This window comes from Microtus ochrogaster, unplaced genomic scaffold (genome assembly GCF_000317375.1).
Source record: "Microtus ochrogaster isolate Prairie Vole_2 unplaced genomic scaffold, MicOch1.0 UNK27, whole genome shotgun sequence".
Lineage (NCBI taxonomy): Eukaryota > Metazoa > Chordata > Mammalia > Rodentia > Cricetidae > Microtus > Microtus ochrogaster.
In genome coordinates, this window is record NW_004949125.1 from 1,540,753 (window position 1) to 1,564,776 (window position 24,024).

General features: G+C 44.6%; 1 protein-coding gene across 1 annotated transcript in view; it reads left to right on the plus strand.

Annotated features, from left to right (window-relative positions):
* Sdk1 (sidekick cell adhesion molecule 1) overlaps positions 1–24,024 on the plus strand; it is a 622,567-nt gene that overhangs the window by 195,241 nt on the left and 403,302 nt on the right. The window contains exon 4 of the mRNA XM_026789743.1: positions 10,439–10,572. Within this exon, the coding sequence (XP_026645544.1) occupies positions 10,439–10,572 (134 nt within the window). The remainder of the gene's footprint in view (positions 1–10,438; positions 10,573–24,024) is intronic.

The window sequence follows — 24,024 nt, forward strand, 5'->3', positions numbered from 1 at the left end:
ACCTAGGGTGTCTCTGCTACCCAGGACCCTGTGTGACCGCCTAGGGAGTCTCTGCTAATGCAGAATGCTGTGATCTTTTGTCCCTGTGCCTGCTTATGGTGTAGTCTGTCTGATAAGAGAATAAGGTCTCATTCACTTTTGTTGCCAGGCTCTTGGGGAGCTGGGCTGGGGGATGAGCACACCGGAGTTCACAACTCCTTTCAGCTTTGATCAGAGACAAGCAGCGTGTCCCTGGATGAGTGGCCATCTCTACTGCTCTTCCAGGCGCCTGGAGGTTTCCTGAAGTTTCTTTGCCGCTGTGGGCCACACTAACTGGGATACTCACTCTGCACCCATGCCTGAGGGGAGGAGTTGTAGAGATCCCAGGCTGTCTTTGATTCCTCTATCTAGACTGAGTGCTTCTTTCTCAGCTCCTTGTTAAAAGAATCAAAGAAGCACACCTAGCAAAGAAGGGATTTCATTCAGAAGCAAAGGGATGTGCAGAGAGGGCGCGCTACACAGGAACTGAAACCTCTGAGCAAGCATGTGGCTAAGTGTTGTCTTGGAAAAGGATATGTGTGTGGCAGATGCCAAATAGGGTTTGGGGGCGGGGACTAAGCTGTTCCTATGTGTCTGCCTCCAGACCAAGCCCAGATTGGGTAGGTTTCCCACTCTAGAGGGCAAGTGGGCCAGCAGACATGAGGATGACACTTCCTCCTGGGTCACCTACAGGACTGGTCAGTCATCTCATTCTGAACTGTCACTCTCTTCCAGGTTAGAGAGTTGTCTGTCTTTCCCAGATGACACCTATCCAAATTTCACTCTTGCTGCTGCTAAGTAGGTAGCTGTAGGCAGAACTGCATGTACTGTGGGAGGTGGTCTGCAAGCGAGGCTTTACTAGTCCCATGCATCTGCAAAACACGCTGAACAGCTTTGTCCATTGATCACCTCTAGATGCACCACTAGACCCCATCACCCAGGGTTACATCACTGAATACAGTGACTGTAGCTCCCTGTGAGCCTTCCATGTGTGTGTGTGCACATGCATACACGTATGAAAGCATTCATGCATATGTGTGTGCATGCCTACAGAGACTAGAGGTTGATGCTGTTTATCTTTCTTAATTGCTTTCCACTGTATATCCAACTTATATTTTGAGATAGCATTTTTTCCTAGACCTGGAACTTACTGATTCAGATAGACTTACTGATCAGAAAGCCCCAGGGATCCTCCTGCCTCTGCCTCTTCAGTGCTGGGATTACAGAACTACTCTGCTGCCCCAGCATTTGTACATGGATTTGGGGGATCAAACTCAGGTCCTCATGTTTGCAAAGCAAACACTTTACTAACTGAGCCATCTCCCCAGACCCCTGCAGCGTGCCTTCCTGGGGAAATGTTGTACACTGTCCATAAGTAGCCATTGGATATTTAAATGATTCCTCTCCTTGCCTGTGTTCTAGGCACCAAAATATATTTGCCAGTTCCTACAAGAACAGTCAGAGCAAGTAGGTGAACATGAATACCCAGTATTTTCTACATGTACTATTGCTGGTGGATAAATACTATTTTTTCAGACTCAGTGCTTGAAAAGTGGGGACCATAGTGGGTAAGACAAAATGTATATCTGAATTACTTCAAATATGAAGGATTTGGGGGAATAACCAATTCAGAATTCCATCCTACAATTTACCTCCACCAGCATCTATAACTAAAGAGTTGGCAGTCAAAACAGAATTGGAGAGCGGTGAATTCATATAGATGTAATTGTATCCTTTCTGTATTCCTGCTATTGTGAAATGAGCTATGCCTGCCATAGAAAAGGACTCCTGCGTGGATACATGGCAACATTTTGCAAGGTGCAGGCCACATACTGGGGAATTGTAGCTGAGCTTCCTGTTATGATTGCTGGGTTCCCCATGTCATAACAAATCAAATGGTATTCCTTGTCACTAGTGTCTTCCCATACTGGAAACACTATGTCCTTCATGGAAAACCACAGATCTCAGGCTTACTGGAGCCTTTCTTCTCATTTTTGACATTGCTGCATGTAACACTGGGACTGGGAGCCCAGGCTTTACGCATGCTAAGTACATGGGGCTCTACCACTGAGCCACACCCCAGCCCCTCATTGGGGGATTCTAGGCAGGTGCTCTACCAGTGAACCACTCCCCAGCCCCTCATTGGGGGATTCTAGGCAGGGGCTCTATCACTGAGTCATACCTTAGTCCCTACACTTGCTTTTTATATATAATGTACTTGCTGGGCCTGGCAAGATATAACTCAGTCTTAAAAGCACTTACTGATTACGCAGAGGATCCAGGTTTGGTTCCCAGCACCCAAATGGCAATCAACAACTATCTCTAACTCCAGCTCCAGGGGATCCTTTGCCCTCTTCTGGCTTCCATGGGCACAAGATGCACACATGATGCACATACATACATGCACACAAAGACTCAAACACATAACAATAAGCAAATCATAATAAAAATAGATATTCATCTTTCCCATGTTCTCCCTCCACTAAGAACCAGGGACTGGCAGTGAGTGTCTACCTCCTAACTAAGTAAATTTGTCACTCTAGTGCGGTAGTCACTTACCCAGCACCCAGTGCCTCACAAACCCCAAAACTACTTGGAAGCAATTTCAGTTCTTGTAATTACACAACCAAGGCAAGTCCATCAGTCCAAAGCTGGCTGCTTCGAACTTGCTATTACATGATGGAACTCAGGATCCAAATCACACTCAAAACACCGAGCCTTGCAACCAGCCCATTAAATGGTCATTTAGTTAAAATGGAACCTATTTCAAACACTTTTTTAAAGAGTTTAAGAACAACTTTTTTTTTCTCACTTCCCTCCACTATTTCTTTGAATGCACTGGAGGGTCAGTTGAAACTGATCAAATGCTGCTTGGACATTTATATGTTACATTGAGATTTGACAGTCCATGGCCAGAGTTCTTATTTTAATGGACATTATGACATTTTCGTCATAACATAAAAAGCAGTGCTTACCCAGCATCCTAGCTTCTGTTGGAAATGTCCAAAACCAGAATACCTACTGGTGAGCTGGAGAGACAGCTCACTTGGTGGGGCGTTGATCATGCAAGCATAAGGACCGGAGTTCAATCCCCAGAACACACACACAAACAGCTGGGTGCAGTAGTGCCCGATGGTATTGCTACCTCTGGAGAGGGTAAACCTAGGCATATCCCAGGGGTTTGGTGCCCATCCAGTCTCATCAAATTGTCAAGTTCTGAGAAAATCAGAGACCCAATCTCAAAAAAGCAAGGTATACAGTTCTTGAGGAATGGTACCAACAGCTAGATTCTGGCTTCTGCACACACACACACACACACACACACACACACACACACACATGATCAGGCAATCAATAACCAACAACAATATTTATTGGTAGTCTGTGATGATTTACCTTGGCATGGAAAACAAACAATAGGCTCTATTGTTGATTCTAAAACCACTTTGGCAAATGCCCAGAACTCCTGACACTGGCCCACCAACTCCTCTTGGCACATGCCCAGAGCTCCTGACGTTGCCCACCAGATCCTCCAGGGAGAGTGATTAAGGTGTGTGTCCCATTGCCTTTCGAAGTGTACTTGGGCCAGTTCTGGCTCTCTGACATGAAAACGTGTGCTCTCGGTTTGGCTTACTCTCCTTTCCCCTCAGACCCAGGCCTGGGAATCCAAATGGTAGCTAACTAAATGGTGAATCAGGGTATTGAATACCTTTCCTTTTCCTTCCTAGTCTATGGGGACCTACAAGTGCCCAATGGGCTGTTTCCACCAACCACAAATCTAGAGGCTTAGGAATTACTACATCCACATCATCTCCCTGAAAGCGGGTGGTGTGTTGAGACAGCGGATGGTGACTTAAGAAGCACAGTCTGAGGTTCCCACATGTGGAGGCTTTCCTGACATCTGAGTATCCACTTCTAGTGTCATTTTTCTCCAGCATGTTGTTGTTGCTATTGTTTCTGTTGTATACTGTCTTGTTGAGACAGGGTCTCATGTAGCCAGACTAATCTCAAATCACTATGTGGCCAAGGCTGACCTTTATCTTCTCCTCCTCCTGCCTCTATCTCTGGAGTGCTAGGCTTACAGGTGTGAGTCACCGACCTGACTTACAGGAACCCAGGGCCACGCCAGCTAGGCAGGCTCGGAAACTGGCATCCTTTGCAGACCCGTGATGCTGTCTCTCTGTTCCTGAGCCCCATTTGTTCAGGACAACAGATTCTGAAAACGCTTCCTGCAGTTAGAGTTCACACCCGAATGACCCCCTTGACTTGCTCTCTCTGAACTTTGCATTGTACTTTCCTCGGCACCAGCTCTATTTGCTGACACTGGAGAAAGGTTTTTTTTTTTTCTTCCCCTTGCTGCTTTTATTACTAACTCACTGAATTAGAGGTAAGAATTCTGAAGTTTCATTTTTAAAGTGTGGAATGAAGGTAGTGGAAGACTAAAGACATAATTTTATTTTTTTAAAAAAAATACATACATTTATTGCAGTAAAGTTAAGGGAAAATTTCTCTGGCTGAACACTATAATTTTCCTGCAAAGTCAATGCAAGTTTTAAATGAGTTCTTTGGAATTATGTTATAATAAACCTGAGCCGTTCCTATTACGGGCAAAGTATTAAACTCTTCTCCCATAATCACCAAGCATGCCCCTCTGCACTTCTTTCCAACACCGTTCTTCTGATAACAAAGTGATATGCATGTTTGTTGTAGGGAGATTGGAAAACATTCAAAAACACTGGATTCGGAAGAAAATGGCTCGCACTCTCGCCACTCACAGACCAACCACATCTCCGTTTTATGTCAACACACATAAAAAAGACATTCCTATGACTTTGCCGTATGCACCAAAGACAAGCTATCTTAAAATCCTGAATGGATGTGATGGTGTACAGCTGTTTTGAGCCTGTGTCTGTGCTCTGTCCACTTCTGGTTACAGGAACTTGGACTCAAGCAAATTTGATTTCAGGGGACATGTGTTAACTTTGTGAAGCAGCCAGTGCAGAGCCGGTGTCCAAGTTCCATTCCGTTGCTGTGACAAATGCCATGACCAAAAGCAACTTCGGGGAGGAATGGGCTCGTTTCAACTTACAGATTACAGTCTGTCATTGAGGGACGTCGAGGCAGGGGAGGAAATGGGAACTTGAAGTAGAAACCGTGGAGAAACGCTGCTTCCTGGCCGGCTCACAGCCTTGTGCTTCTTTAGCTCTCTTATACAGTCAAGGACTACCTGCCCGGGGAATTGTGGCGCCTACAGTGGGCTGGACCATTCTGCATCAGTTAACAATCCAAACCATTTCCCACAGGCCAGCCTGACTCCTCTTTCAGATGACCCTGGGCTGTATCAAGTTGACAGTTAAAGCTAACTAGAAAGATGGAGTAGGCTGCAGGATGGACGATTCTGTGGGTTGAGGAGATGGCTCAGTCTGTAAAGTGCTTAACATGGAAACATGAGGATCTGAATTCAGTGCCCCAAACCACGTTAAAAAAAAAAAAAAAAAAAAAACAGAACCCAACATGGTGCATGCTTACACATGCACTGTAAGGAAAGACAGGAAGATCCCTGGGACTCACTGGCCAGCCAGCTTAGCCCGATCAGTTAGTTACAGACCAATAAGAGAACCTATCTCACATACATATACATACACACCAACCTCAGAACCTTCTATTCTTTCTGTCCTGCCCTCACCCCAAATCATCAGCTTCCACACTATACCTGCATTCCCATTAGCCATAAAAAATATAGTTACAGACCAATAAGAAAACCTGCACACATACATATACATACACACCAACCTCAGAACCTTCTATTCTTTCTGTCCTGCGCTCACCCCAAATCATCAGCTTCCACGCTATCCCTGTGTTCCCCTATAGCCATACAAAACTGCTACTGGTACCATCAGCTTGGGCCCTGGGAAATGCAGTGCCTCTGGAAGTCTCTTCATAGGACCAAACCCGCAGCTGCTCACTGAGGCCCTCTGTCTCTAAAACCCATTTCTCTTAGTGAAGTCTCACAGTACGTATGGCTGGACCGATGGCTCAGTTGACTAAGTGCTTATTGTTCAAGCACAAGGACCCGAGTTCAGCCCCCAGAACCCGAGTTATCGAAAGTTCAGCAAGATGGTGTGCGTCTCTAATTGCAGCACTGTAGGGCATAGACAGGCAGATCTTGGGGTTTTCTGGCTAGCTGGTCTAGCAGAACTAGTGAGCCCCAGGTCCAGTGGATGGCATCTGAGGAAGATAGCCAGCATCATCAACCTCTGACCTCCACACGCATGTGTATGGTTGTGTGTGTGTACACCCTCTACACTCATGCACATACCCCCCCACACACATGTACTTACAGTCACACACACACACATGTGCACACACATGCATATGCCAGATATCAGGACATAGCATCAACATAGATGTTTGTAGATGTTTCACTTTTATTGCACACATTAGTTTCTTTTGTATAAATCCTCCACATAGAAATAATTCATAGAGGGAAAAATAATAGCCTTTTGTGGAATTGCTTTTTTTCAAATGTCATTTTTGTGACTGTCTTTTTAAACAATGTGGAAGTTTTCTTTTTTAATTTTAGTCTTGAACATGTACAGAAATCAAAAACTAAAAGGAAGGAGCTTTAAAATAAAAACCTTAATAAGTATAAAACTTACTGTTTTTATTTTTTATATACTTTTTAATTTTCAGTAGCCTTGAAACACTGTTGTAAATAATATAAAGAATTAACGAGCGTTTTAAAATGACTAATTCTGAGAAATAATAGACATACTTAAGAATAGTATGCTAAAAATCAGATGTGAAAGCAAAAGTTATATATTCAATTTTTAAATTATACTATTAAATGTATAACTTCATGTGTAGTAAATATTCATATTTAATTTTAGGTGCCAGTGTAACATATACTAAAATAAAATGGAACAATTTCTATGCTTCTATAAAAGAACCTATAAAGCAGTCATAAATAATTATAGTAAAACTCTTTTTGAAATATTTTTATGGGACGAAAAATTGAAAACTTCCTAATAGGGAAATTTTCTTAAATGAGACATGAAATAAGTTAGCCATAGAGACCTAAAATGTAATACGCCCTGTGGGAGCCTGGTGAGCAATCACTCCTTAAGATAATTTTATACAATGTAGAAAAACCAGGAGGTTTTTGGGAAAAAAAGCTCTCCAAGGTAACAGGAGGGAAAGATGATTATTGCCTTTGAAGGGCCCATATGGAAGGGAATATACAGGTCAGAGAATGAACACATAGGCCCCGTCCCTGTGGAACACTCAACACTTTACTTTCAGAAAAGAAGAGAGGGTGGGCTCATGCTGTGTAGCAAGGCCTGACTTGTAAGCCAGAGAACACGTTACTCACGTTTGCTGTGTATGTGTAGACACATATGTGCATACATGCATGTGCGTGTTAGTGTATGTGTATTGGTATGTGTAGATGTACGTGCATGCATATGTGTATGTTAGAGTATATATTAGTGTGTGTGCATGCATGCACGAGGGCATAGGTGTCTGTTAGTGTGTGTGTGTGTAGATGCATGTATGTGTGCATGCATGCCTGTGTGTTTTACTGTGTGTAGATATATATGTGCATGCATGCATATGTGTGTTAATGTGTGTATCTGTGCGCATGCATGTGTACATATGTGTGTAGACAAGGGTGAGTGCATCTGTGTGTGTTAGTGCATGTGTATTAGTGTGTGACTGTGTGTGTACATGTAGAAGGCAGAGATCAACTTTGGGAGTTCTTGTTTTTTGAGACAGGGTCTGGACTTACTGCTTTAGCTAGGCTGACTAGGCGGTGAGCACCAGGGATCTACTTGTATCCTTCCCAACACTGGGATTGCAAACACGCACTAGCATACCTAGCTTTTTGCATGGGTGCAGAGGAGCTACTTCAAGCCCTCAAGCTTGCACGAGAGGCACTTAACATACTGGGATATCTCCCCGATGCCACATTTGCATTATAATATCAAAACAAATCCCCTTCCCCATTGGCCATTCAAACTAGCCAGAGGGATACAGACTTACAAGGGGAAGGATACAGGGCTTCCTGTAAGAAGTAGCCTGAGTGTGTGGATGTTATAACTTCATGGGCTTCTTCCCTTCTAGATAAATTCCACAGTGAGAAGTCTTTATATGATCTGTGATCAGTTTGTGCTTGTCAGCTTGTCAGAATTTAGAATCCTCCAGGAAAAGGGCCTCTGGGCATGCTTGTGGGGGTTATCTTGACTGCACTAATTGACATGGGAATTGATTGTGGGTGGCAGGGCTCCCTGGCTGGTATCCTGCACTGTATAGGTGGGGAAAGGACACTGAACAGCAGTGTGCATTCACCTCTCTTCCTCCTGTTTGTGGATGAGATGAGACCAACTGCTTCAGCCTCCTGCTACCTCTATTCCCTGCCATGATGGACTTGACCTTTGAACTGTGAGCCATAATAAGAAACTAGGGCAGAGGTGATCTAGAAGGCTTTGTCTCACCTCCGACAGCAGGCTGCTGTGTGTGACCTGAGCAGGCAGCCAGGGCTCAAAGAAAGGGTGTGTGGATCCAGTGTGCCTCAGGGTTCTTTCCTGCTAAAACTGGGATGTCTGCAAAGGACTTCATCATTAATTCAAGCATATCCACTCTTCAGGCCTACTTATGAATGCGGCCCCATGCAAAATCATGAACTTGGTTAAAATATTTTTAACATTTTTGTAACTCAGTTACAGTTTTCAAGTGTAAATTCTGTAGATGATAACATGTGTCAAGGTGTCAAAAGTTAGACGTGTTATTGTTTAATGGTTCCTCTGTACAACTAGACGTGCAGGCACAGGGAGGAGTGTGTACTCCGTAACTAATAATGATTGGACAGTTTCAGTGGGAATAGTTAGCACTATGGCCAGCAGCACCTCTCTGCCTGCCAGACATGTGAAGCTCCAGTGAGGTTTCTGAGGGGACAAAGGGCACAATAGAGTCACTTGTCATAGATAAGTTCATGGTCCAGCCCTCTGCTGGCCTAGAACAAAAGGCTGTTCCCCTAGAACTTCTAACAGGCACTATCATGAATTCTGGACCCTCTGTGTTAGCCCCCAGGGGTATGTGTCATCTTCCTTACAGTCAAGAGTTCAGATGTAGAACTCCAAGAAGGCACAGTCACAAGCTAGCCTGCTTGTGTTGTGTTGATTTTCCCTATTTATTTCTTCTATGTAAGCAGAGATTATTTGTTCTTTTCCCAGCTTCCCAGACCCTAATAATAACATAGAAACTATATTAAATACAACTCTGTTTGGCCAATAGCTTAGGCTTCTTATTAAGTAACTCTTACATCTTACATTAACCCATAATTCTTGTCTGTGTTAACCACATGACTTGTTACCTTTTATCAGTGAAGCATATCATCTTGCTTCCTCTGTGTCTGGGTGACAACTGCAGGCTGAGCATTTCCTCTTCCCCGAATTCTCCTATTTTTGTCACCCCGCCTATGCTTCCTGCCTGGCTACTGGCCAATCAGCATTTTATTAAACCAATACAAGTGACAATTCTTTACAAGATACAAGACCATTGCCAACAGTACTTCTCTTTATTTTTATTTTTGGTGGGTTCGCATGTTGATTTTTGTCTATTTATTTCTTCTTTTTATGTTTTTTTGAGGGGTTGCAGGGAGTATAGTGTGCAGGGGGTGTGTGCACATTCCTGTGAAGGCCAGAGGTCAACTTCTGTAATCATTTCTCAGGCTCTACCCCTTCTTGTATTTCGAGACAAGATCTTTCACTGGCCTAACAGTCACCAAGTAGGACAGACTGGTGTCTAATTTACTTTTTTATTGCTGTGGCAGAACACTATGGCAAAGGCAACTGATAAAGAGTTTAACTGGGACTTGCTTATAAGTTTAGACAATGAGTCAGTGACTATCATGGCAGGCAGGCATAAAGCTGGAACAGTGGCCGAGAGCTTACACGTTAAGACAACCACCACAGGCAGAGAAAAAGAGGGGAGTGGGCAACTAGGAATGCTGTGGACTTTTGAAACCTCAAAGCCCACCCCCCAGTTGCACACCTTCTCCAGCAAGGCCACACCTCCTAATCTTTCTCAAACAGTTCCACACATTGGGGACCCAGCATTCCAACATGTGAGCCTGTGAAGACCATTCTCATTTGAACTATGCAGCTGCCTGGCCGATGAGCCCCAAGGGTCTGCTCATCTCTGCCTCATCAGTGCTGGGAATGTAAGCATGACATCGTAGCCAGCTTCTTCACATGGCCTCTGGGTTGGACTCAGACTCTCAAGCTTTCAAGACAAGTACTTTAGTAATTGAGCCATCTTCCCAGGCCATGTTTAGGTCTTTATTACTATATTGTTGACTCAGTGAGCTTTTTTGTTGCATTCCCCTACGTGGCCTTAATACTGTGTATTGTCTCTGAAACAGAGCCATCACATTGGAGAATCAGCTGGTGATCCTTGCTACAAAAGCAAGCGACTCCGGGGCTTACTACGTGCAGGCTGTGAATGAGAGGAACGGAGAAAACAAGACAAGCCCGTTCATCCACCTGAGCATAGCACGTGAGTTTTGATAATCCAACTGCTGGTCCTGAAAGAGATCCTTGCTGTATGTAATTAATAACCACTCTGTGATGGGACACTGTGCACTGCGTCGTCTTTCTCTGATATGGTTTATGGCTTTGTATTGATCCATTGTTGATAGTTCGAAGGGCTTCAGGGAGATTGATTTCTTCGAATGATTTGCAGATGATAGGAATTTTTTTATTTTTCACCCAAGATCTTGCTTGTTTTACAGACTTAAAGAAAAGTTTATTCTTTTTTTTTTTTGTTCACTGCCAATATCATTGTTTTAACAACTTTTTCAGATTGGGTCTTATTTGAGACTAAAATGTAGGTTATAGTCTGTTAACCTAAGAATAACATCCTTGAGAAAAAGAAAATTCACATATACAGCTGTGTTTAAATTAGCTATTTTGGGGACCAACAAGATGGCTCTGTGAGTGAAGAGCTTGAAGCCTGGTGACCTACGTACCTAAGATCAATCCCCAGGCCTGTGGTAGAAGGACAGTACTGATGTTCAGAAGTTTTACACACACACACACACACACACACACACACACACACAATCATGCATGAATTTTGAAAAAAATTAGCAGAATTTTAAAAGGTAGATCTATCTGCCACACTTATCCCCTAATCAGGAAGCTGAGGCAGGAGGATTCCAAACCCATGGCCTGCCTATTACCAAGTGAGCACTAATCCAACTCAGACAATTTATAGACACTGCCTCAGAATTTTATAGGCGGTGTCTAAGCATAATCTGTTCATTTTCTCTCAATTCGACTGCATACACACGGGTTGCAGTTATAGATTCAATTTCTCCAGGGAAATTCTAGTTTGAAAAAAACCTATAAATATTTGGACTTTGAAATTTTACTATGAAAAAGTTAATTCCAAAGAATAGTAAAAATAACCCCAAGTATGAACTGAGCTATACCAGCTTCCAACATACGTGTCAATGGTATGTCCTCACATGTTGGCAGTGTCTCCTTTCATGGAATAAAACATTTGAGAAAATGTCAGTGGTGAAGAGTCTTGGAAGATGAATGTCAGAGTGCCATCCTGGCACATGGGCGTATGGTATCTGTGGATTTCATCTTCCTGGTATATGGGCAAATGGTATCTGTGGATACATCTTCCTGACATACAGGCATTTATACATGGATTTCATCTTCCTGAATATGCTTTGAGGCTTGCAGGAAGTGGTTTTTTGTTTGAGCTTTTGAAGTGTGTGGGATGAACTGTAGAGTTTGCTTCACCTGGCATCTCAGAACAACTGCTTTGCTAGAAGGGACAGAATGCACAGGGGAGATGTCTGCCGTAAGCACTGGGTGTCGATTTGGGGGGATTGAGAGGGTACGTTCTCATATACTCCTGACATCCTGACAAGGGATCTGTGTGGCTCTGTTGTGATTCTACCATCACCTCTCTTCATTCTTAATTGTGTATGTGTGCGTGTGCGTGGGTGTCATACACATCTCTGCATACAGTGTGAAGGCCAGGTATCTTCTTCAGTTACTCCCCACCTTTTAAAAACATCTTGCGTGTGTATTCACATGAACGCATACAAGTGTATGCAGCATATTATGGTGCATGCACAATTGTGGGGGGAGGGGTTATGTGCATGTTTCCATAATCATAAATGTAGTGGACAGAGGAGGACGTCAGTGTTCTGTTCTGTCGCTCTCCACCATATTCTATTGAACCTGAAGCTTGATTGGTAGCCAGCGAGTTCCAGCCATCCTCCGGTCTGCACCCTCCACAGTGAATGGGGCTACAGACACACTTTACAACACCTAGTTTTTGTTATTGTTTCTGTTTTGAGATAGAATCTCCTTGTAGCCCTGTCTATCCAGGAATTCACTATGTAAACCAGGATGTCCACAAACAAACTCAGAGATCTGCCTGCCTCTGCCTTCCAAGTGCTGGGATTAAACGTGTCTGTCTGTGTGTCTGTATGTGTGTGTCTGTCTGTATGTCTGTGTGTGTGTGTGTGTGTGTGTGTGTGTGTGTGTGTGTGTGTGTGTGTGTGATAAGTCCGGTCGGAATCCAGCTTTTCACGTGGGTACTAGAATTTGGAACTCGGATCCTCCTGATAGTGCAGAAAGTACTCTTACCCACTGAGCGATGTCTCTACCCCCTTTCTCCTTTTTTTTTAAGGCAGGTTTTCTCAGTCGTTAGTTCAGGTAGACTTGCGTGCTAGCTGGTGATCCCCAGGGATCTACCCACTGCCACCTTCTCAGCACTGTGCATTGTAGATCCTGTTTCTGTGCCCAAACTTTAGACATGGGTCCTAAGCAATAAAATTAAGGACCTTACGCTTGCCAAACAAGTACTTTACTGACTGAGCCATTCCTCCAGCCCCAGAGAGCCTCCTTAATTCTGAGGAACTGAGTTCTCCTCCCCAGAACACGTACCAGGCAGACCGAGGATTAGTCGGGCCTTTTAATGCACGTTGATTAGCTGGAGCATCACACTCCCCTTGTGTGACACTCTGCTATTGAAAGAACTGCCTTTGTCAAGAGCCACCGGAGAAGTGAACATGACTGACCAAGACGTTTTCAGCAGCAATAACAAGGGACAGAGATTGTATTAGCAAAGAGCTCATGATTATCATTAATGATTGCCAAGTTTTATAACTAGAGGCATTTATTCTGTTCAGCAAATCTGATTTAGCACTCGATTGTGATATAAATAGGATAATGATGGCCAAAGAGAGTGCCATTATGGTTCAGAACCAAGGAAATCAGCCTTAGCCTGTTAGAAGAAGAGGGGAAATGATTCCTTAAGAAATTCTGGTTCACACAATACTCCTATCCCAGAGCTACAAAATGGTTCGCACGCAGGCGCCCAATGGGCTGTTCTGACCTGAGGTAGAGAAGAAGAAGAGAGCTATTACAGTGTATTTGCAAAGTCCTTTCTGAACGCAATGCTGTGGTGGTAGATAATTGGAATATGCAAAATTTTTGCAATAATTCCAGCGCTACCCCAACCAAAAAGTATATAAGAAGCCACTCATAAATATTATAATTAAACGACTCACATCTCGTTCCCTTGCAGAATTTTATCTTTTCATTGGCATCGGGTAAAACACTTAAAGTTGAGCCATAATGAGATTGGTACTGAAAACTTATGCGTGTTAGGTAAGACCCTGCGTTCTGTTCCCTTATGTAGTCTTCACTTTTTATCAAAACTAGATATGGTGTGGGAAGGGAGGAGGTGGAAGGACCGGTCTTGTTTTAATTCTTAGGCGAACCTTCCCCTGACACTTAGCTAAATGTTAAATGGAACCAATTATGCATTTTCCCAGTAGAAGTTCTATTTGGAAAACCTCTAAAGACCAGAAGTCTTGATAAATCTACAAACCCCTCAAGGATATATGCTTAAGTGTGGCTGCCAGTGTGGCTGCCGGTGTGTCGCGTGGTGCCTTGTAGGTGGGAGCTACATCTTGGGATGGGCGTGTCGCCTCCCATGAGGGCTTGAAGCCTGGTAGGTAGTCTCATCACCCACACCTGGATTCCTCATGGAATAAGGCATCCCCAAGAGCCATTCACATTCTTATTGAACTTGGGGGGGGGTCATAGCCTGGGTTCCAAGCCAGATTTAGCCCCCCCCATCCTCAATATGCCAATTTTAAAAAGTCAAATTAATTATGGAAAACAGAAAAATTATACTTGTCCTTTGTGGCCACATTGGAAAGAGGGACAAAGCCCCCCATCTCCCCAAGTTCACCTTTGGGGGGCCCTGGAGTAAGAATGAAGATTGATTTAATAGAAAGGTCAAGGATATGAACATCCAAGCAGTCCTGGTCAAGCTGTGGTTCCTACCACCCCCACTGTTGAGCCATCATTGTCTGGGCTTCCGGCTCACAGTGCTAGGGGTTCCCACTCTGGTCGGGCCTTCCTGTCTCTAGGACGTCTTCATCTCTGCCAACCCCCGTACAGCAGCATAACGGAGTGCTGTGTCTACAGCCTCGGATGTCTGTATTGTATTCTTCTGAGGTGGGCTTTTGTGAGAAGCTTAACAATTTAAGAAACAAAAAGCTGCTATCCAGTGTTCCAGAAGAACCAAAAAGGATTTCAGCCAACTAGTATTTGGTGAATATAAATGGTTTCCGTACTTTTGTCTAGAGAATAAAGACCTTGGTGTAGTGGCTGTGACCAGCTTGGTCCAGTGCTGGGAATTAAATTCTGGATGTATCATACTACAATTAGTTAAAAACTGAATTATCACGCCTCCCATCTCTCCTTCGCTATAATGTAGAAATAGAGGGAGGAGCAGGGCTCACCTTGCCTCTGAGCCTAAATATGCTGACACCTACCAATAAGAGACCTTTCCAGAATTTGTGTGTGTGTGTGTAATATTCATGTGTATACATAGAGGCCGTAGGTGGTTGTCATCCTCAGTTGCTCCTATCTTATTTTTAGAGACGGGGTTCTAAACTGAACTGGAAATCAGCAATTGGCGGGGCCTGCTGGCCAGTACGTTCCATGAATCTGCTTGTCTGCCTGCCCAGCACTGGGGTTACAGAGACTGTCCCCATGCTTGGCTTTTTATGTGGGTTATGCGGGATCTGAAGCCAGATCCTCATGCTTGGAAGGCAAGTATTTTACCAACCAAACCATCTCCCGGTGTTCAGTGGCTGGTATTTTGGCTGCACATGAAGCTTATGGGAAGCAAAAGGTAGAACTGTGTATGGATAAAATAAACTTTTAAGATGCATGGAGTGTGAGAGCTGAAACATGGTCTCCTAATGGTACCACATGCTGTGCCATGCCTGTTTAGTGGATGGCAATAGTAGGCATCAACATTTCTCCCCTTGTGTGTTGTTGGGAAGATAGTATGGCATGGGCCGTGTGGGTATTCCAGTCTGGAAGGAGAGAGTCTGATCACTCCGTTCTGGCTCCCAGAGCAGCCTTACTGCCTAGCTAGGGCAGACTTGCTTTGATATTCTAACATTATCTAAGCCACCAGATGATAAGGACCTAGGTGGCACAGGGAAGCATTCCACGTAAATCTTTCATAGCTAGCTCCCACAGCTCAGGTGCACACCCAGAAACCTGAATAGGCTGGACTTACCTGGAAGTAGACATTTCTATTCCGAGTTTAGACCCAGGCAAGTTTTACAAACCTGTCAGCCTGCTTTGCCCTTTCGTTTTGAAAAGTTTACATCAAGTTAACTTCTGCGTATTGGCTCTTCCACACTGAATTAATATGTGAACGGGAGTCTCTTCCACCGTTAGGAGGTAGGAAGGGTTCTGCACGGTGATTAATCAATCATTGTTTAAAAGCCGTTGTACGGACTTTAGACACATCATCACTTCTGACCCAATATTCAAAATGTCCAGTATAATGAGATTCTCCGCGAGGGATGGAGTTTAGATTAGAGCAGAAATGACTGCCTCTCCCCTTCCTGCTTTCTTCACCTCTTTCATTTTAATGTCTTCTCTTCAAACAACATTTCCAGATAGCCTATCATTTTAGCTGATCCTCCTTCAGGCTGACAAACCCGGCTTTTAATTCTGAGGCCCACTTAACATTCTTTTGTCCTCTGTCATGCTAATTTAACTGCAGCCCTCATAGATGGTTAGGAGTTGAAAGCAGGTTCCCGGGAATAATGTCTTTGCACAGTCATCCGAGAGGACTGCCCTGTAAAACACAGGCTTTTGTGTGCCCGGATGAAATCCTATCTTATTTTCCCCATGCTTTTAATATTAAAAGGATGAAAGGGAGCAGGTGTAAGTCTTTGAATGGACTCTGGCATGGGTTGGCTTCCTAAAGCAATAGGAAACATTTGAAAATAGACTCTCCAAACCGATGTGGGGACGTTGGGTCTTCCATCCTGGCCGAGCCGCTTAGAATCTAGCTGCAGCTCTGTAGGGCACATGATGCTTCGTTGCCAGAATTCTCAAAAACATAAGTAGGATAGGTTCTGTGTCTTGAGGTCATAGCTCATAGCTAGTTAGGTACCATGCTTGCCCTGCCCAGCAAATGCTGACCCACCCTCTGGCAGGTGCTGGTAGGCAGAACCAAGACCTACCCTTGTAATAGTGGGCAGAACCAATCTAAGATTAGGTCTCCAGAGTCCTTCTCTAGACATTCTATAAAGAAAGAAGTCATGGTGGGCTGGAGAGATGACTCAGCAGCTAAGAGCACTTACTGCTCTCTCTCACAGAGGACCTGGATTCTGTTCGGGTACCCATGTCTGACAGCTTACAACTGCCTGTTCACCCCAGTTCCAGGGAATCCAGTGCCCTCTGTGGTCTCCACATGCCACCTGCACTCACCTGCACACCCACAGATGCAGACACACAAACACATACATACTTAAGAAGAAAGTAAAACAGAGGAGGAGAAGAAGCAGCTCTGAGTGTTGAGGATGTCGCTCAGTTGGGACAGTGCTTACCCAGCATGCACTGAGCCCCAGGTTTGATCCCCAGTACCACGTAGACTGAGTCTGGTAGTAAAGTACCTATGATCCTTGTGCTCAGGAGGGAGAGGAAAAGGATCGGGTGTTCAAGGTCATCCTCAGCTACATAGTGAATGCAAGGCTAGCCTGGGCTCCCTCAGTGAGACCACGTGAGAAAAGACAGAAGCCGTGAACAACTACCCCTAGTATAGGACTACTTATTCAGTCATTAGCTACAACGTTCACTGATATGAAGGGAAGTATGGGGTCTCAGGGCTCTCGCTGATCCTGGAAGCTTCATTCCTCACCGCACTGCTCTCCTGTCATCTTCTCCATAGCACCTCCATTCCATCTGGATGGCTCATCCTGAGACAGTGAGCACTTTGTAAATGGACACCCTTACCTTGCCTGGTCTTGATCATATCGGATTGTTTGGTCAAATGCTTATGGCACATGGGTATTCCCTGTGAATGTGACCTTCAATTTCAGCATGACCTCTTTCCTAGCATCCGAGGCACCCCAAAGCTGTGGTTTCTCCCCAGAAATAATTTTCTATCCACTCTTCATGCTGTGAGAATTCATTCAGTTAAAACAAAATGCACAAGTCCACGAATCCCCAGCAAAAGTGAAAGTGTAGCCTAATGCAAAGTCCCAGAAGCACACAGACCTGCGAGGACATCCTGTCTGCTTGCTTGCCACATGGTCGCTTGGGGTAATTTGCAGAGTTTGGCTTCAGGTCACCCAACTAGAGGATTCAGTCTATATGATCACTACTGTTAGCACACAGTATTCCACTTACGTTTTCAGCTAAAATGCAAGTAAAAATGACACCTTAAATATTTTGTTTCTGAGCCCCACATGGCACAGGAGGATGGGTAGGAAGTGGGTGGATAGGCAGAAGGTTGGGCAGTGAGTGGGCGAGTGGACGGATGTATGCTGAGTGTGTTACTGGGTAGATGGATAAAAGGGTGGATAGATGCATGGACAGATGGGTGGAGGAGTGGATAGTTGGATGGAAAGATAGCTGGATAGATGGACAGATGGATGGAAGGTGAGTGGGTGGGTGGGTAGGCAGATGAATGGATGGATAGATACACAGATGGATGGGTGAATGAGTGGACAGATAGATGAGATGGATGGATTGGTGAATGAAATTAAAATATGAGAGTAGGCTATGATATTCGCCAACACTTCAATATCAACAGAAAGACCTTGAAAGCTAGGACTGTAGCTCAGTGATAGAACAGTTACTTAGCATGTATGATGCCCCAAATGCACATCCTAGCCCTACCTTCACTGCCACCACCAAAGAAGAGAAGGTAAAAACCGACTTCACTTTTCATTGACAATACTTAGGACTTGGGGACTCGGCTCAGATGGTAAAGTGCTTGTCAGTGAGCTTCAGGGCTTGAGTTCAGATCCCCAGCATCCACATAAAAAGCTGAACATGGTGACATGTGTGCGTAATCACAGCACCAGGGAAATGGAGACAGGAGAACCACTATTGTTCTCTGGCCTGCCAATCAGCTGCATTGGTGAGCTCTAGACCAATCAGAGACCCTGCTTCAAAAAACAAGCGAAACCTATCTCCTGATGAACAACATCTGAATTTAACCTCTGACTTCTACAAGCACAAACACACATGAACATACACATATTCTCTCTCTCTCTCTCTCTCTCTCTCTCTCTCTCTCTCTCTCTCTCTCTCTTTCTACACACACACACACACACACACACACACACACACACACACACACGGGAAGAACACTATCACTATGTGCTCTTTACTTCCAAGCCAATTCCCCAGCCCCTGTGATACACTTTTTTGATTGAAAGTTAGGAATAAGCGTATCAGTAACTCAGTATGAGAGAAGAGGTTTGGTTTGGTTTTTGCTTTTTTTTTCTTTCCAAGATCATATGGTCCCTGAGTGAAATTTAAATTCACATCTATACTACTTAAATGGCTGTGATGAACGATCAATAAAATACTTTGGGTCAGTAAATATAACAAATTAGGATAAGCGTTGGAAGAAAAGGATGGAAATACCAGCTTCAGAAGGTGATCAGGAAATGCTGTAAGATCCCTGTGTAGGATGGGAACTGGACTGTGTGCTTTGAAATGGCTGGTGCATGTACAACAGACATCTTTGAACATGGCCCATCAAATATTTAGATTCCATTGACTACATAGAAAAGAGTGTTGAAGGAGTCTGATTTTATTAAAATATGCCAGCATGCTAAAACACACTGAAAATTATATTTGCATTCTTTTACATTTTATGACAAGACATTTTAGATGTCAAATGAGGAAAAGACATGATTTTACGGAATGATTTCAGGTGACCAAGGAGTAAAATATTGTTCTGGGGTGTCTGCAGATTTGGAGTTTCTCCAAACTATTAAATAGTTCTCCAGGGACTTGGTAAAATAAAGGTGAAGGCTTCCTTTGAACACCATATAGACGTGCTCTTATGTCCATTCTCTCCCCCTGGTTCCTCATTAGCTCCCCTGGAGTCCATAGTCAACTCCATTTCACAGGCTAGAAGACCAAGACTTTGAGAGAAGAGCTTGGGATGCAGTTCCCAAGGGCACTCACACAATCATAAGGTGGCTGGGCCATCCTAAGGTCACCGATAGTCTTAGTCAATGTTCTTTTGCTGTGAAGAGACACCATGACCACGGTAAGTCTTATACAGGGAAGCATTTAGTTGGGGATTGCATTTTCATAGGTTCAGTTCATTATCATCATGGCAGAGAGGATGGCAGCATGCAGGCAGACAGGGTGCCGGGGGGGGGGGTAACTGAGAGTTCTGCATCTGGATTGGCAAGCAGCTGGAAGAGTGAGAGATACTGGGCCTGGCTTGAGCATTTGAAACCCAAAAGTCCACCTCCAGTGACACTCTTCCTTCAGCAAGGCTGCACCTACCGCAACAAGACCACGCCTCCTAATCCCTGTCAAGCAGCACCATTCTGTAATGACTAAACATTCAGATATATGACCCTATGGGGGCCATTCCTATGCAAACTGCCACCCTACCACACTGACCAAGTGCTAGATCATTTATGCAGGCATAAGATCACTGACCTGGTCTCACGATCACTGACTCAATCACAAAATTGTTGACCCAGTCACAAAGTTACTGACCCAGTCAAGAGACTGCTCAATGGCAGACTGAGGCCGCGACAATGTCTGTATGACTCCTCCCCACAACCTAGTGACTTCTATGAAGAAGACCATATATATGTCCTGGGTCATGAGACCCTGGCGGGGAGCACCATCTGCCTACCCTCCCGCTAGGATTCTCTGAAAGCCCTGCTCCACCTGCACCTTTGAGAGCCTGGCATTGCTTTGTGAAGATGGAGACCACACCCCTCCCACTGAACACTGGGTCTGTGTGACAGCAGTGTGCTAGCTATGCACACTCAGCTGTGAGGCCAACCTGGCACCCTGGAATGCCATAGCAAAGTGCATTTGAACCAACAGCAAACTTAGGCTAGGCTTAAGGGTAAAGTGGATGTGAAACTGGAAACGGGGTTCTGTGTGTGTGTGTCTGTCGGTCTGTCTGTGGGTGTGTGTCTGTATGTGCATTCCTGCACATGTATACATGCTCATGTGGAGACCAGAGGTTGAAGTTGGATGTCTTCCTTGATACCTCTCCACCCTTTGTAAGCCAGGGTCTTCAACTAAACCCGGAGCTCACCAATTCTGCTAGGTTGTCTGGCCAGCAAGCCCCAGAGGTCATTTCCTCTCTGCCTCCCTAGCATTGGGATTCCAGGCATGCATTGCCATGTCTGGCTTTTATGTGGGTCAAACTCAAGTCTTTGTCCTTTTGAGGCAAACCAGTTAAGCAGTTATTGTTGGCAACGGTGCCTTTGATACTGTGGAGGAGATAAAGGAAGATGCGCTCCATCCCAGGGATCTCTAAGAAGGATGCTTGTGGCACTCCTAGCTCCCAACACCGACAGGCATCTCAGGTACCTGTTCTCAGTCAGTGAGCGCTCAGGAGAATTTGCTCACCGAGCCACCCTGCCCAGTTGGAATCAGTAAACAGGCCGTAAGTATTCATTTACTTCTGCCAATTATGAGCTGAGTATTTAAGGGCACGGATTACCATCTGGTGCTGATTTGCCTAATCAGATTTTTCACGAACTCCTCCACAAAGCTCAGCTTTAATAACTCCCGCAAACCGTCTTCCCTCTGCCCTCTTGTTAAATGCGCCACTTTAAATGAGCATACATAGATATGTCAGCGTGGGAGTCCACTAATGGTGCCAGTTTTAGGGCTGGAACTTGAAGTTGCCCTAGTAGTATTTGCCCTTGACTCTGAGGTCTGATTTTTTTTTTTTTAACTTTTCTGAAGTTAGCTGACAGGGGCCTAAAGTTAATTCGATTGTAGACTTGACTACGAAGGAATCATAGTTCAAAACTCACACCATAGGGAAAGCCCCAGCGTTGTAGCTCACCCACGCTGCCCTGCTCCGGTCCATTGAATGTGGTAGACCCTATGGCTTCCTCGCCTTCATTACCAGTACGAAAAGACAGGAAATTTGGGGGGCTGGGAAGATCTGTGTAAAATCATAAATGTGATTTTCCCGGAAAAACGATCTTTACTGGATAGTCAAGTACAAATAGTAATACTGGTTAGCTCGCTGGTGTGGGGTTTAGTAGGTTGTTTTTTCTGTTCTACTCAGTCATCCCCAGTATATTTCTTCTTATGAATGAGTTCAGTGTTCCACAGCTACTAATTAAGAAACGCCTGTCGACATTTTTCATACTGGGGAAGTTTGTGATTTTCTAAATCCAGATTGATTTGTTGGACTAAATTGTCTTTTGACACCTCGTCTTTCAGAAAAGCGGGAACATATGATTTTCTGAGGGACACACGGAGTGGAACCAATGGCTTTAGTAACAGTGCGCTGTTTGTGTTGAGGGCATGTATGTTACTACTCTCGTTGCTGACATAAAATACCCGACACAAGCACCTTATTGGGGGGGGGCGGCTTTATTTTGATTGACAGCTCAAGGGTTCAGCAGGGATGGAGTGGTGACAAGAACATGAGGCAGCAGGTCACAGAGCATCCACCATCAACGTGCCAAGAGAGGTGAATGCTGGGGCTCAATTTGTTTTCTCCTTTTTATGTAGTCCAGGATCTTAGCCCAGAGGATGGAGCCACCCATGTCTAGGGTGGATCTCCCCACCTCAGTGAACACAATCTAGGTAACCCCTCATAGACCCTAGCCGTGCTTAGAGGTGTGTCTTCTGGGTGATTCTAAGTTGGCACTCAGTATTTTTGCCAGGGGAATGGCAGGAGGCTGTGAGACAGTGTCCCTCTGTGTAGCCCTGGCTGACCCACGTACTGGGATTAAACGTGTGCATCACCATGCCCCGCTGGATACTCTGGTTTAACCATTACGGTAGTCTAATGTCTCACCAGGTAACTCTAGCTTTTAGCACACAAATAAGGATGGGAAATGTGGTTTGTCCCAAAGTTTACTAAAAGCACACTATGGTAGTAGTAGTAAAAATAGCCATTTATTGAATATCTACTGTGTATACAATATGCAAATATTATGTCTGTTTAAAAACATTGAAGTGACCCCCATGAATCTCCACTGGGGGAGGGGAAAAAAGAAGTAACAAGGTCAGTATCATCCTCATTTTACAGGGGAGGAAGCAATCAAAGGGATAAAAAACTTGCATGGGCCTGCACAGTTCACTTGGTAGTAGAGATTTGAACCCAGGTCTGTCTTTCTCCAAAGACACTTTCGGTGTTTTACTCATTTATGCTGCAGAATTGCCTTTGACTTTAGGAACCATGCTGGACTTTCTCAGCTGGCCCCTGTTAGCACATGCTGCCTAACAGTGGTCACCTCTTCATGACAGTCAGCTCCCACATTTACTGCTCAGTCATAATGTTTTATGACTGATCACTGTAAATGACTCTCTTTGGGCCCTTATAGATGGCGATTACTGCAGGTAATTAAAGCCGAAGATCTTTACAGTGTGGCTGTGAACACTAAATCAAACTTCAGAGAGATCAGGCGAAGTGTCTGTTACAGAGAATAGCCGTTTCCCAATGTTCTGAAGTCTGCGACCAAAGCCAAAGCCAGTATTGAACCCTTGCTTTTCCCAAGAACGTTCTGTGTGTGAGATGGACAGAATTGGGATTTATGTTAGATGGACAGAAATGGGATTTATGCTAAAAATAATAAGCGTCAGAAGTTTATGGGCACATGTAGCTGTGTGTTCTAATTAGCAGATCTGCGGGAGTCCCTGCCGTCTTTGTTACTGGGGTCATTCTGCTGCCCGGGCCCTCTCACCTTTTACCATCTTTGGGAATACACTCTTAGCACTAATCAGTTCCCATCTCTCCCAGCTTCCTGTGGCGCTGTATTTAGCAGAGATGCTAAGAGGAAGGAACATTAGACTCATGACCCAGCTGTCCGTGCACTCTGCCCTTTGTCTAGACAGGTCTGGCAGGGGGAACTTGGGATACTGGTTTATGTAATTTTATAAAATATAAAAATGTGAGCTGGGTTTTGTCTTTAAGTCTCAGTGACCATCCAGGAAGCCTGAGAACTGTAATGGTGCTGTGCTTTTCCAGCCGGCAGGGTTACAAATGGAAAACCAGAATTTTCTGACTCTAGCAGAACTCTGGAAAGAGACCCGCAAAGATGGCTCAGTTAGCAAAGCTCTTGCCATGGAAGTGTAAGGACCAGAGTTCGGATCCACAAGGTCTGTGTAAAGCTGGAAGTGGCAGCATGCATCTGTAATCCCAGCATGCATCTGTAATCCCAGCATGCCTACATCAAAACACAAAGGAGAGATGGGGAAAGCCTCAGAAGCTTGTGGGTGGGCTAGCCTGTTCCACACAGCAGTGAACAAAAGACTCTGTCAAAGAAGGCAAGAGATGTGCACTGACAATTGAGATTGTCCTCTGACCTCTGCATGCATGTGCCTGTATCGCTCCAACACAGGAATCTGGAGAGAGAGAGAGAGAGAGAGAGAGAGAGAGAGAGAGAGAGAGAGAGAGAGAGAGAGA